Source organism: Balaenoptera borealis (assembly GCF_965194805.1).
Source record: "Balaenoptera borealis genome assembly, chromosome: 1".
Classification (NCBI taxonomy): domain Eukaryota; kingdom Metazoa; phylum Chordata; class Mammalia; order Artiodactyla; family Balaenopteridae; genus Balaenoptera; species Balaenoptera borealis.
In genome coordinates, this window is record NC_138860.1 from 189,533,224 (window position 1) to 189,548,640 (window position 15,417).

General features: G+C 47.4%; 1 protein-coding gene across 2 annotated transcripts in view; it reads left to right on the forward strand.

Moving 5' to 3' along the window:
* The window catches only part of DNAJC11 (DnaJ heat shock protein family (Hsp40) member C11), a 66,329-nt gene that overhangs the window by 42,837 nt on the left and 8,075 nt on the right, over positions 1-15,417 (forward strand). For both annotated transcript variants that reach the window (XM_082390684.1, XM_082390685.1), the window contains exons 5-8: positions 9,991-10,119; positions 11,053-11,175; positions 12,062-12,135; positions 14,770-14,959. In XM_082390684.1, the coding sequence (XP_082246810.1) occupies positions 9,991-10,119; positions 11,053-11,175; positions 12,062-12,135; positions 14,770-14,959 (516 nt within the window). The remainder of the gene's footprint in view (positions 1-9,990; positions 10,120-11,052; positions 11,176-12,061; positions 12,136-14,769; positions 14,960-15,417) is intronic.

Here is a 15,417-nt window from a genome sequence, read left to right on the forward strand (position 1 = left end):
TCAAAAAGATAAAAAGTTTTGGGAAGATGGATTATGAAGTTGCCTGAAAAATGGCAGAATGTAGTGGAACAGAACGGTGAATACGTTGTTCACTAAAGTTCTTGGTGAAAATGAAAAATGTGTCTTATTTTTACTTAAAAACCGAAGGAACTTTTTGGTCAACCCAGTAAGTTATCCAGGCTGTTCACAGAGCCGGTGTGGGAGTGGATCCCCGGCCGGCAGGTAGTGCTCCGGTCTTGGCGTGAGTTCCTTTGGGTCAGGAGTGGCTGAGCCTTTGATGCTGATGCCGTCTGATGGCCTCTGGGAAAGGGCTGGGCCCCATCTCTCCCAACTCCAGGCCCAGCCTGTGGGCGATGGTGTCATTTGGTTATGTTGGGCCCTCCTGATCAAGGAACATCTGAGACTTATGGGCACAAGAGGTCTTATTAGGTTTTTGGGGGCTTTTTTTAATAATTTCTTAAATTTTTTTAAAACTTTTTTTTTTTTTTTTTTTTTTTGCTGCGTTGGGTCTTCGTTGATGCACGCGGGCTTTCTCCAGTTGCGGCAGTTGGGGGCTACTCTTCGTTGAGATGTGCGGGCTTCTCATTGCGGTGGCTTCTCTTGTTGCAGAGCACAGGCTCTAGGCGCTCAGGCTTCAGTAGTTGTGGCACGCGAGCTTAGTTGCTCCGCGGCATGTAGGATCTTCCCGGACCAGGGGTCAAACCCGTGTCCCCTGCATTGGCAGGCGGATTCTTAACCACTGCACCACTAGGGAAGTCCTTTACTAGTTTTTAAATATGCATATCAGACCTTTTTGAGATATTCATCATTTTTAAGTAGCCCCTAGTTTCGAAGTCTAAAGTGTGGCAGTTTTTTTTTCGTGTGTGTGTGTGTGTATCTAAATAATATGTGTAAGTAGTTTAGAAAGTCAGATAGTTACTAGGCTTTTTTTTTTTTAAATGTTGCCCCCCCACCTTGTGGAATCCTGACTCCTTTTCCCCACTCCTCCCTTCTGAGCTCTTTTCTCTGACATTTCCTACTACTTCTAAGTTGCATATTTACTCTGTTCTCTGTTTTTTTCAGTTTTAGTAATTATCTATTGACCTCCTGCCAGAAAAGATAAGGATATAGTTCCCCCAGACAACACATCTTTTTCAGTTCATCCAATGTAATTATAATACCCTTTAGGGTTAAATGAATATTCACTGTACGAATACTCAGTTGAACCTGATAGTATACTATGATTACCTGACTTCTCTTAATACGCTTTTTACTCCGTGGTGTTAGTAGTTGTCCAATTTGGTTCCTTTGATTAGTTTCCTATAAATCTGTCAGACACCTTGTGTGTTCTGTCTCTCTCCTTTTGGTCCTGGTAGCATCCCTCTGGAGCTCTCCTCCATCATCCCCCATCCCAGTCCAGACTAGAGTCTGCTTTCTAGGCCTGCTGTCCGGCTGTGACCTCAGGACTTTCCTCGCCAACTTCCTAGGACTGCCTTTGTGTTCATTCATTCAACAAATTGGCCTTGAGTGCCGGCCGAGAGAGGCACTGTTAGACACTCGGCAAAGCAACCCCTTCCCTCGTGGAGTTTGGATTCCCTCCAACCCTTTCCTTGGTTGGCTCCCACACCTTCCCCTTTTTGGTTTATCTCTTTGTGGAGGAAACACATTCTCCAGTTGCTCCTTTACACAAGATGCCTAAAAGTCAAATTTCTTTTCCGTTTCATTCCCATTCAAGTGTCTTTTAAAAGAAAAGATAATTTATATATAATCGTATGTATGTATGTAATAATATATACACACATACATAGAAGAGATATGTGTAATATTATGAACTGTAACATAGTAATAAACACCTAGTACCCACTGCCTGACCCAAAAACAAGAATATTGCCCATAACTTGCATTCATTTCCACATTTCTCTCCTTTTCCATCTCCCTGCCAGAAGGAAACACGATCCGAAAGGATCCAATATGTGAATAAAAGGAATGTATCAATAGAAAGAAAGAAAGGGAGAATGAATATAAAAGAAATAATATGAGAAATTTCCCAGAACTGAACGACTCCACTTTCCAGGTGGGAAGGGTCCACTCCACTCCCAGCACAAGCAAGAAACTCACACGGTCCCCATTCTGCTGCTTTTTAAATTTTGTTACAAATTGGATGTATGCTTAAGCAATATAGTGTTTCATGTTTATTGTTTTTGAGCTTTGTAAAAATGGTACCATGCTATAGGTATTCTTTTGGGACTTGCTTTCTCCCCACCACTCATACTCTTCCAAAATTCTGTATGTTTCATGAAGCTGTGTCTCACTCATTTTCATTGCTGGGTACCATGGCTTATCTGTTCTCCTGCTGGTGGATATTTCGATTGTTCCCAGGTTTTTGCCGTTAGGAGCGTTGCTGCTGTGAACATTCCTGTGCATGTTTCCTGGTGCACATGTGCAAGGCTGTCTCTTGAGTGTGTGTGTGTGTGTGTGTGTGTATGTGTTTGCACATACGCATGTACACCCATATACCGCACAACCTAGATATGAAATGTATGGGTCATAATATACGCAGATGTTGCCATATTATTTCCCAGAGGTAAAACATTGACTTTGCATAACTCAAAATCAACTTTATACTTGATGCTAAGTACTATAAAGCATATATCTTTATACTCTGTGATATATATGTGTGTGTAGATAGATACACTTGTAAAGTGTATGTATCTGTAACTTAATACTTGGTTATTCCTCTATATTTAATAATAGGTATTGCTTATTTTTGTCTATTTAGGCCTAAAAATTGGCAGTTTTATATAATTTGACTGGATATTAAATTCCGGTTTGGAAATCATTTTTCCTCCGAGGCCTCAGAAGACCTTGTTCCAAGGCTTCTAGCTTACAGGGTTGCTGTTGAGAAGACTAGTTCTAATCCCTGATTCTTGTGTTCTTTTCCCCCTTTGATAACCCTTAGGGTCTTTCTCTCTGGGTTTTCACAATGGAGAATCTTGGGGTGACTTTCTCCCACCTGGAAAATTGAGTGGTCTTCAGTTCAGAGACGTTTTCTAGTATTTTTTTTCCCCTCCTTTCTCTCTTTACAGATTCCTTTTATTCACATATTGGACCCTTTGGACTAATAATTTCATCTTCTTTTTTCTCCCTCTCCATTTTACATATTTCTCATTTAGTTCTACTTTTTTGGAGATTTTTTTTCCTAGATTATTTTCCAACCTTTCTATTTAAAGAATATAGAAAATTTTAAAATTTTTCTATAATGTTTTTAATTTCTTAGACTTTCTTATTCTCAGATTCGTTGTTTTTTTCATGGGAAGTAACGGGGTAGGAATTTGGCATTTGAAGATCCCCCAGGTTCAAATCCTGTCCCTGACACTCATCACCTGTGACCTTGCGCAAGAGACTGCACCTCTGTGCTCCTCAGTTTCTTCATCTGAAATGGAGAAAATAGTGCCTCCTCACTGTTGATAAGAAGATTAAATGGAAGAGTTCCTGGCACATAGTAAGCATTCATAACTTTTTTATTATCAATGCAATATCTCTTATTTTTCTAAGGATATTACCTACAGATTTCTTGCCATTTTCTTTGGCATTTGTATTCTGTGCTTCTTTCTGGTTCTTTCTGATCTTTACTTGGTTTCAGACTTTTGTGTTGGAGGTTTTCCTCAAATGTCTGGTAATCCTTGGCTGTCTGCCATGAAGAGCGAGGCGGTGAGGCTGAGCAGACACTGCATGTACTTGGCCGGGCTCGTCCCCGATGGGCTTAACTCTGGGGTGTTCGGGTGGAGCACCGCACACACACACACCCCACCCAACCCCGCCAGAGGTTCGTGTCCAAAGGCTTCCTCTCGTTAGCAGATGGTTTTCCTCTTGAGAAGAAGCCTCCAGTCTCCTGCCTGGCGGCCAGCAGTCTCATAGCTGAGTGGGGTAGGAGGTTGAGGAGGGGGCTATTCAGCGTTTAGTCCATCTCAGCCTATTTCCAGTGCGGGCCCCACTCCCCCACTGCTGTGCCTGGAATGCCTTCGTGTGACTTCTCCAAAGAACAAGCCTCTGGCACTTGGCTCCTTGGGCGAGTGGGCAGGGGTCCACATTTCTACGACTCGTGAGGTGCGTGGTCCCTCCAGCTCCTGACCAGCAACACTTAGGTTTCAGTTTTCTCTGCAGAATCAGTTACCATCTCTTCATCCTTTTCCAGTTTCTAAAAATTGGTTAACACCTCTTATCTGTCACCTTTAGTTATCCTGTTCTTTTTGTCTTTGGCTTTGTCATTCCTTTATTGTTATTTTGGGAGGGAAGAGGGTTTCAGGAGGACACTGAGATAAAAGTGTATGTGTTTTTGGTTTTTTTTTTTCACACACACACACACACACACACACACACACACACTGTATTTTATTTTTACAAGAGATAAATAGACTGACATCAAGCATTGTACATGGATGACCACAACAAAAGCAACAATGATTGCAATTACCAAACATGAAACACACTCATACTATGTCATAATATTGACATTCAGTCCAGTAATCCTCCACTGTAGCAGCTCCAAAAAGTGTATGTGTTTTTTTTTTTTTTTTTTGTATGTGTTTTTAATCCCATTGGTTTAACCCATCCAAATGTATTTATTGGCGATAATTGCGTTAGAAAAGACTGTTATTTTTCCATAATCATGAATGAGATAGAGGAACAAAAACTCTGTCAGCTGCAGCTTCTCCATTTAAAAAAATGATCTGGTAGCCAGAGGTTGGGGAAAGGGGGAGGAGGGGAGGGAGGAGGAGGTGGGTGCAGTTACAAAAGGGCAACCAGAGGGATCCTTGTGGCAATGGAAGTGTTCTGTATCTTGACTGTAGTGCTGGATACATGAACCCACATAGGTGATTAAGTGGTATAGAATTAAATATACAACCACAAATGAAAAAATAAAAATAAATAAAACTGAGGCGCTCCGAATAAGGTTGGTGGGCTGTATCAATGTGACTATCCAATTTGTGATAGTTTGCTGTAGTTTTGCAAGTTTTACCACTGTGGAAGGCAGTACTCGGTGTCTCTTATTACTATTTCTTACAACTGCATGTGAATCTACAATGATCTAAATAAAATATTCAGTTATAAAAAAAAGACCCCAAAGCTAGTAAGTTAACTCAGCTACATCACAATATGTTCACCTGCTAAAAATTCAGATTCTCAGGCTCTGCCTCAGAGCAAATAAATAGGAGTCTATCAGTCTGCCACCTGGGAATCTGTATTTATACAAGTCCCCACCCCAGAATTTCAGATGTGTGGCTGAATTTGAGAAGTATTGCAGTAGTCTGCAGATGAGAGAAAAAACAGGTATCTTTTTTACAGTGTTTTGTTAACAGTTAAAGAAAAAAAGGGTTGACTTATGAATGGAGTATTTGGTAGTCCAGGAAGATGGTGATCCAGTGGGGTTGTAGTTTACAGGTTAGAATGGGTGCTTACAAGTAGCATTCAGCTACTTCCCCTTGTGTTTAGCTCCTTAAACCTTTGAATCTTATCAGTTTGTGATTTTCATTGAGTAGCTCAAAACTTGAGGAACTAAGTAAATAGATTCTTGTGACAACCTGTGTTATACTCGAATGACTGTGACCTGATTGAAGATAGTAGGAAACTGTGGGGAAACTGTGGGGTGTGCTCCCTGTGGAGTCTGTTAGCTCTGCTGATTGGTGGGAGGGGTGACTGTCCCATGCTGTAGATTGAATCTTTGAGCTCCAAAAAAAGTCTCAAAGGTCTCAGTTGAAAATCTGCAGCTGCTGGCTATGCCACTGACAGTTTTTCATCCTTGTATGGAAAGGGCTGTATGGAGCTAAATGATATGAAACTCAAATTTCAGTGTCCATAAATAAAGTTTTATCGGAACACAGCAAAGCTTATTCATTTACAGATTACCTGTGGCTGTTTTGCACTACAGCAGCAGAGTTGAGCAGTTTCCACAGCAGTTGCCCACAAAGCCTTAAGTACTGCCTGGCTCTTTACAGAAAAAGTTCGACTACCCTGCTCTAGAAAAATAAGGTGAAATGTGCTTGTAGCAGGGGAAAAAAATAAACAAAATGCTTTAAAAGTTTTGTGGCTTGCACTTAATAGCAAAGACTACCTAAAAGTATTTTCCTTTATAAACTTTTTATTTGAAAAAATGTGATTTAGTAACGATTTAATAATAAAAGGATATAAACTTGCATATATTGAGCTAGAAGCTGTTAGAAAAAATCTAACCCATTAATTTATCCAGAGTTAATCTTTTCTCCTTTTTCGTTTTCTCGATCCTTTTTGATCCTCTGTTAAAATTCAGATCCAACTCTCATTCCTGTCTAAGTCATGACATCTCATTGTATGAAAAGCATATTATGTTGAAAGTGAAAATGAATTGTAAGTTGCAGCCAAACCCCTGTTTGGCTCATAGAGAAGAAGTCTATCTAGTTCTGGTGCTGTGACCAGTCCATTTTCAAAAGGTCGTTTCCTGGAAGTGGAAGAAGAGCAGATGGCAGGCATCTGAACCACTCTCTGAAATAGTAAAAGGTGACCAGTCCCTCTCTGGGGTGGCTCTTCAGGTGTGGCTGGCGCTTGAGCCTTACATTCTCTGGGTCATTTTCTTTCTTTATTTGGGGGGGGGGGAGGTGTCATTTTCCATAGACTTGGATCAACACCAAAGGCCACTGAGTCACAAAAGTCACTGGCTCATTGAAGTTTTCCACTCTTTTGGCCTTGTTTAAAGAAACAACAAAATAGTTGAGAAAGTGATGCCTTCAGCACTATTTTTAAACTTCAGAAGTCTACTCTACCCTCTGGTGAATCCATTGATTGTCAGTATGGAGTTAACACAAATGTTTATCATTTCAAAGGTTTTCTTTGGAAAAGGGAAGAAAACCATATTTAACGTTATTCTGGAAGTTTTAGCCAATACAATTAGACAAATAACAAGAGAGATAAAAATATTGAAAGGGTTTTCATTGTTTGCATATGGTATCATTGCCTGTCTTTAAAGAACCAACTGAAAACTGTCGGGGCTTGTGAGTTGAATGAGGTGGCTGATGACGAAACCCACATACGTAAGTCAGTGGCTCGTGATACTGCTGCCATCGTGACCCTGCCTCCCTCCTCACCCCAGCACAGAGCCAGGGGGAGCCTGCAGGTCAGACCCGGTGGCTCTGCTCTGCTCTCTGGGGGCTTACGTCATTCATGGTCAGCCAGCACCCTGACGGTGACCTGTAGGCGGGGTGACCATGTCATTCAACATCCAAATCAGGACATTTTTGAGAGTGAAAAGGGGTGTTCAGAAGAAAGTAGCAGAAGCGGAATCATTATTTTTGGCATACACTTACATACTTTAATCGGTTTATATCCTTCTCTGATATTTTGTGTTCTGGTTACGTGCTGCTGAATGACGAACCTCTCCAAAGCTTAGCGGCTTGCGAGAACGATTTTTCTCCTCGCTCCTGTGGAGTGACTGGATTCGGCAGATGGTTCTTGCCTGGGGTCTCCCCATGCAGCCCAGTGGTAGCTGGGTCATGTTGAAGATGGCATCTACACGCCTGTGCCTCTCCTACACTGCAGCTGTGGTGGCCAAGGGTGGCCTGCCGTCTCTCCCAGGCGGCCTCTACCCCGGCTACCTTGACTCCCAGCCTGGCAGTCTCACGGTAGTTGGGTGGTTTCACGGTAGCTAGCTTCCCCCGGGGCCTAGACGAAGCTGCAAGGTTCCTTGTGACCTAGCCTTGGAGTCTGCGCCATCCCAACCCCTGCATCCTCTTGGGCAAAAGCAAGTCCTGGGTCACTGCAAATCGAGGAGGGGGCTCTGTGCAGGACTGCAATCCCAGCAGGCATGCCTTTGTGGGAGACCTTCCTGGGATTCTCGAGTCCACGCTGTGTCACCGCTGTTTTTCTTTTTTTTTTTTAATAAATTTATTTATTTTATTTATTTATTTTTGGCTATGTTGGGTCTTTGCTGCTGCACACAGGCTTTCTCTAGTTACGGCGAGCAGGGGCTACTCTTCATTGCAGCGCGCGGGCTTCTCATTGCGGAGCACAGGCTCTAGGCGCGCGGGCTTCAGTAGTTGTGGCACGCGGGCTCAGTAGTTGTGGCTCGTGGGCTCTAGAGCGCAGGCTCGGTAGTTGTGGCGCACGGGCTTAGTTGCTCCGCGGCATGTGGGATCTTCCCGGCGCAGGGCTCGAACCCATGTCCCCTGCGTTGGCAGGCAGATTCTTAACCACTGTGCCACCAGGGAAGTCCCCCACCGCTGTTTTTCTGAAGAATGTCCTTTCAGTGTCTCTGTTTTTTATTCCTTCATAACATTGCCTACCATATTCATACAAGGAGCAAATTTATTTAGTAAATTTGAAATTTTGGCATATTTGATTCTTCTCTGTATACTGTAGTATTCTTTTTTTTTGTCTTTGACTTATTTCACTTAGCATCTTTTTTTTAATTGAGGCATAATTAATTTACAATATTATATGAGGTTCAGGTGTACAACTTAATGATTCAAAATTTTTATAGACTCTGCTCTATTTATAGTTAGTATAACTTCCCATGCTTCACGCATGTCACAGGCCCAGGCACTGGCCACCTGCCTAATGTGCCAAACGGACAGCAGCCTCTGATAGTTCTCCCGCCGCCATGCGCGGCTGGGAGGAGTGGGCTGCGTCCGGCCACCGTCTCAGCGAGCACCTGCGCGCAGTCCCGGAGCGGGAGGTGCTGCTCACGCCACCCGGAAGGAGACGGAGCAGAGTGATGGGTTAGCCTCGTCACCGCCTGAAGTCTCCCTGCACCCCACGCACCTAGCTGAGACGGTGGCCGATGCTAGAGGCACAGAGTGAAGGCTGCCACCAAACCCACTCTGGCTGCTTAGATTCGGACAGCTGTTGACGACGATAATGCTGTTGGTGATGAAAATACTATCGGTGGTGATGCCACTTTGTTTAAAAATGAACATCTGGGATAAATGCTGAATCAACCAAAACATCAGGGTTAAACTGGTGTTATCCCGGGTGAACCCCGCCCGTAACGTTCTGCTACGTGAATAGTCACACCCAGCACCCCCAGTCCCGCCTCCCTCCCTCCGCTCCAGCCCCAGCGGCCTCCCTGCTCATCCCTGGTTTCCCTCTCATACCCAGCTCACGAGTCCCCTTCTCGGGGAGAGAACACGTCCTCCCAAGCTACTTTTGGGGTGATAAAAGTGTCCTGTATCGTGATTTTGGAGGTGGTTTCACAAGTGTACACACCTGTCAAAACTCATTAAATTGTACACTTCAAATGGGAGTGGTTTATATTGTTACATGTAAATTAAACCTCAATGAAGTTTGTTGTTTTTTTTAACGGGCTGCAGAGAATTTAATAAAAATGTGTGTGGGGTCATGTCTTTATATGTTGGATTAAGGTATCTGCCCATTTGTAAGGTCTTATGACGGTAAAAGAAAATAATAAACATTGATTTTCTGAGTAAAGAGCATTTTTATCAGCAAAATTTTAGCTTATTATTTCTTGAGAGAATGGGGTTCTGTTTCTCATAATTTAAGTCTCAAATTAATTTCAGGAGGCGGAACAATTTTTAAATCTGCTGTTCTTAATTTATTTGGTTTGCACTTCTTTGTCTTTGAAGGCATTTCTATATTTTAAAGACTCTTAAGGTACTTTCGTGACATAAGAGTGTTTAGAATTGAATGTTAAAAGTGTTTAATCCATGTAGCTAGTTTCTAGGTTGTTTTCTGCGTTTGTGGGTTACATCCGGAGATGAGCAATTCAGAGCCATGAAAGAGGTCAGTCTTCTTTTCCTACCACTTGTCCTTGGTGAGTCATCTGCCTGCGGACATGCCTGGCTTTCTGACTCTACGAGTCGGTGGTGCTCGACCACTGTTCGGGTTTGAACCGTGGCATTTGTGCTCCGTGGGCTCGTGGAGTCCCGCGCACCCAGTGACCCACGTGGCTGCTGAAGTATGGAGTATTGTCTTTCATCCCACAAATCCCAAGCCTGGTGCTGACTGCTTGTTTTTCTGCCCCAGGGGACCATCAGCGTTGGCATCGACGCCACTGACCTTTTTGATCGCTACGAGGAGGAGTACGAAGATGTGTCCGGAAGTGGCTTTCCGCAGATTGAAATTAACAAGATGCACATATCCCAGTCCATTGAGGTAAAGCGCACAGATGCCTCCCCCAGCGCAGGGGGGCTCAGCGAGGGCACTCAGGTTAACGAGGTGCTGCGAGGTGTGCAGCTGGGATGAGAGAGTCAGCTCAGGGTTTTCTCATCTTTATTTATGAAAGGATGCAGTTAGCCACTTAAAAGAAGAAGAGCTCCAGTCACGACCTTGTTCATACTGCTTTGCCAGCATGTCAGCAGCAAGAGTGCCAGGGGTGCATAGCTTCAGAGTCTCAGGGCTCTCCAGCAGGAAACTTTCGCTCATGCTCTAGAAGGGAGAGCCAAGGTTGTGACGATTTTAGGAGAGAAAGCAGCCCTCTGTGGGAAATTCCAAGAACCGGCCTTAGTTTTAAGGCACACTCTCCTGTGTGCTGAGCCCTGGGGTCGCTAAATGTCATCTTTCTGCCCGCTGTTTGGGTGTGGCAGTGTGAGGCCATCCCGCTGACAGTTAGGGTGGGTCTCTGCCCCCCAGACTCATTCACTTATTCTCCGGTACATCAGCCTAGAGCGTGAAGTCCTAACTCAGGGAAACCTGCCCCCGTCTTGGGGCTTCCAGAGTCAGTCACTGCAGCCATGGGGAGGACTGGGAAGTCCCAGACGTCCTGCGTGGGGAGGCACGGGGTGAAGTTACCGTGCAGTCTGATGGCACTGGGACACCGAGAACCAGCATCTAGCCCTGCGTCTCCCCTGGTTTTTTGAAATTCGCCCATTAAAGCTTTTCCAAAACCTGACCTTGGTGGCCACGTGCAGTTCGGATGCCAGGGTGAGAGAGAAGTGAGGCAGGTGAGGCAGTTCTGCATCCCTGCACGCTTGAACCATGGACTCACCTGTACTTGTGGCCTTGCACTTAGGGTGTATTCGTCAGGCTCTGTCCTTGGCGCTTCCTGTTGCTTTGATTAATTTATTACCAGCAGGTATCATTTCTTAGGCACCCTTGACAGCTTCAGACACAGCCATCCTCTCTGGAAGCCTCTCAACCCAGAATGGGAACGGAGGGGGTTCCATTAACTTCGCGCTCAGACGAGTCACTTCGGCGAAGGGCTGGGGAGAGGTAAGAATGCCAACGGGGGGGATCGTGTTGTCCACTGCACAGCCTACCCTCAGAATGACCTCAGTTGGCCACATCACTGTGTAAGAGTGCCAGCTGTCACACTTGCATAAGTTCGCTGTCCCCAAGAGAAAACTGGGTCTCATATCTGAGGACTGCTGTCAGTCTGCTGGGCAGCTCAAAGTTAGGATAGAACAACAAGATTTCCCCCTGATGCCAACCTCCGGAAATCCCACGTCTAGAAACTCAGCATCTCTGTTCCCTGAAGCAAAAGCCTGTAGGCTGTTCCCTTCTCCTGCACAGTGCGGAAGGCCGGTGCCTCCGTCTCAGCGCTCTGGTCCACTGCTTGGCCGTCATTAAGCAGCCAGTTCTGCCGAGCAAATTGAGCTGCATCAAATTAACATCGAGGAGTTGCCTTGAAAGTCACCCAGACTAGTAATGAGGCAGCCAAACCGGCTGGACTTCACGACTGCAAGTGCAGAACTGCTGGTGTGTTTAACATCAGCCCCCTGAGAGCTGTCTCCGCTCACCTGTGAGACCTGCAGGCGGTGCAGCGGAGCAGATGGAAGTGCTCCTGTGCGGCACGAGGCGGCCACCCCTGACTGCAGCGGGCACCGTGCAGATGGCCTGAGCTAGGGAGACAGGGACCCGGGGCCAGCAGCGCTCTCGTCGGAGGGGCTCAGGCCTCCTTGGGTCTGTGGAGACAGTAATCTCCCTTTGGCAAAGGTTAAGATGAGATATTAAGACTCTTCCACCCCTACTTTTAGAGCCCTGGCGAGGGCCGATGGCATTGAATTAAATGAGGGAATTATAACCAGAGGCGCTTACCTGAGACTGGGGTTACTGCTGTGAGATAAAACACCATTAATTCTTTTTCTTCTTTTAACAGTTAGAATTTGGAGCTGGGGACCTGCAGGGGCCTTTATTTGGCCTTAAGTTGTTCCGTAATCTCACACCAAGATGGTAAATATAAAGAGATAAATGCCCTTTGGTGGTCCTTGTGGATTTAGGAGACCAGAACCATCTGCAGTTGCCTCGTCTGTCCTGCAGGGTCACTGAGGGCAGACCCTGCAGCTGGCATGGCGCCTCGGCACTGCGCTCGTTGCGGAGGGCGCTGGATCGGCGGTGAGGGAGGGCTGCTTCCTGCCCGGCCGGGCCCGGCTCCCGCTCCTCTGAGCATGCGGCTCCCGCCCTGCCTGGTCACCGTGGGCTGTGAGGACCGTGATACACCGGAGGGAAAGCACTTCACAGGGGACTGGGTCAGGGTCTGAAAGAAGTATGGGCTTGCGGGTCATTTCTTTGTCACAGAGATTGCGTTTTAGGTTCAGAGAGGGGCTTTAGTGAGCAGTGAGGCAGCCTGATTATTAGGCACATTCGTGTTATGCCAGAGCCGTAAACCCCGCCACCTCTGCTCTCCTTTGTCTTTGCTTTGGCAGTGATGAAGGACTGTCCCTTCTAGAAAACAGAGGTGTCCTTATTCCCCATTGAGCTCAGATTAAAGAATTGGGTGGAAGGTAAACAACTCTTTGGGGGATAAGATACAGCTAAAGGAGTTCTGGAACGGAGCACATGTTTGCAAAGAAAGGTGTTTCGCCTCCAGCTGGATGTGCGTCTGCAGGCCTGCAGGGCAAGGCTGGTAGCGGCCAGTGCGCAGGCCCGTCCCCCGCAGAGTAAGAAGGGTCGCGAGAGAGAGAAGCTGTGGCTTCCCGACGGCTGCAGATGAGCAGAGCCCCAGCAGAGCTCCGAGAGCGGGGCTGCCAGGCAGAGAGCGAGGGGTAGACCAGACACCCCAGCACGGGGGTCACCCACGTGCTGGTTAGAACACGGCTTCTCGGGCCTCTGCTCTGGGACTCGGGCCCAGCAGGTCTGGGAGGGGGACAAGGGTGAGGCTTTTAACCAGAACTCGAGGTGGGCAGTATATGTACGTGTCAGCACTGTCCTAAGCTTGTCTGCTTGGGATCGTCCCCTCCGATGCTGCTGACGGAAAGCACAGGTTCCTGCCGCCACCGCCAGACCTCTCTCAGGTCCTCTGAGACGGGGGCCTGGGATCCATAGTTTTATCAAGCACCCCAGGTCATTCTGAAGACTAGACACGTTTAGGAGGCACTCACTGAGGAAAATCTGTGGGCTGTTTCGTTCTGGTTGAGCCTCAAAGTGTCTGTCCGTTAAGTGGTCACCCGAGTCTAGGTGTGGCTGGTCATCAGCTTTTGCAGGTCTGGAAATTGAATTTCATCTTAGTACCCGGTTTATCAGACTTGAGAATGCAGATTTATAAAAAGGATGCCAGCTTGTTAATGTACAGTGTCTCCTCCTCCGGGTGCCCTAGTCCCTGGGTCAAGTTACTTTCAAGTCCAAACTGGTGACGAGAAGGTTATTAGTTGGTGGGTGTGGGTGAGCCTGGAGAAAGGCAGGCGGCCAGTGGGGAGTTCTCCGTCTCCCAGGGCGGTGCCTGACTTGCTGCTCTGGCCCCAGAGTCTGTCTCTCTCTCTCTCTCTCTAGGACACGCTCTAGAAAAATACGAAATCGTATTACTTTGATTAAACAGAGATCTCATTGTTTATGTTTTGATTCTTTTAAAAGTCACAGGGTGACTTTTATCTCTCCTCTCCCTGCTTGCCTCCCCCGAATGACCCCAGTGTGGCTAGAGGGGAAGAACGTGGCTGCCGTCCCGTGTGGCTGGAGTGTCAGATAAAGCGGACAAGGTTGGGTTGGGGGCCTTTGCACAGCAAGGAGTTGATTCCTCATTCGTGTGACCTTGGGAAGAGGTCTGCGAGCACAGGAGCAAATGTCATCAGAGTTACCACGTGTATTATTATTTTAGGGGCACAAGCGAGGCCTCCAGAGCATAGGAAGGAAACAGGCATCTAGTGTATGACGGCTGTTCGCTGGAGGCAAGCTGTTTGCTCGTCTTTGAGCGGCTTGAGTGAAGTGCTGTGAGTTCCTTTGCTGTTGAAGTGACATACCCCTTTTTATCCAGAAGATGGGGCTGACTCCCTCGGAAATCAACTTCAGAGACCTTTCGGGGGATGGTTTGCTAGCTTCTCAAGTAGCTTTCGGTCAATACTTTGCAGCCCTGGGTACACATCAGGATGGCAGGGCAGCTTTGAAAACTGCACTGATGCCTGGGCCTCCACCCAAAAAGAATGACCTCATTGGTCTGGGGTGAGCCCTGGATAAGGGCTTCTCAAGACTGGCTGCACGTTTGCGTCACCTGGCTAGCTTTTCCCACACCAGGTCTATAAGTCAGCACACCTGGGGGCAGGAGCCGACCATCGGTGTTTTCAGATTCACCAGGTGAGTCCAGCGTGCAGCCAAGCTTGGGAACCTCCGCAGGTGGCTCTGACTTGCGACAGGATTGGATCTGCTGGTTTAGGAGCGCAGACATGCAGGTGCCTCTTTGGCTGTAGCTGAAGTTGGAATGGGATGGGGGTGGGGAGTGCCACTCGGCGGGTGGATAACGGGACAGATTCCCTGGATCGCGGGCGGGGAGCCGTGGGAGTGATGGCGAGCAGGGTGTGGGCTGGCGGAGAGGACGGGGCCAAGCACGGCTGCGGCCACTGTCATCCAGGACCCTTTCCCTCTGTGTGTCCCCCCCAGCTTTGTGACGACAAACTGTGCTCTGCAGTTTTCGTCCCGTGGCATCCGGCCTGGCCTCACCACTGTCCTGGCCCGGAACCTGGACAAGAACACGGTGGGCTACCTGCAGTGGCGCTGGGGCATCCAGTCGGCCATGAACACCAGCATCGTCCGGGACACCAAGACCAGCCACTTCACTGTGGCCCTGCAGGTGAGGACAGCTCTAGGGGGACCCTCCTCCAGCCCCTCTGTGGGCCCCTGACCGCCCTCCCCCTGCTCACCCCCAAATCCAGCGCCCACAGGGCCGAAGGGCGGGTTCTGTCCACCCACACTCAGGAGTTGAAACACTGTTGTTCTCAGGTCCCCGCGGGAGCTGTGTTCCAACTGCCCTAAAGCAAAAGGCCTTTTTCACCTTTCTGGTGAGAGAAGCCCACAGAATCGGGGTGGGAGCGAGCCGTGGTCAGTAAGTGGCCCCGCAGCAGAGTCGTGCGCTCAGGGGCCACGGTGGCCAGGCTGGAGCGCGGGGAGTGAGCAGCTGCCCCTTGGCGGGCAGCCGCTGCCCCGTGACAACGCAGGCTCGGTGTGTGTGCAGGAGTTTTTATTTTTCATGGGAAGTCAGAAAACGGTTTTTATTTGATATCTCCCAGTTTTTAAACATTGGCTCCTGGC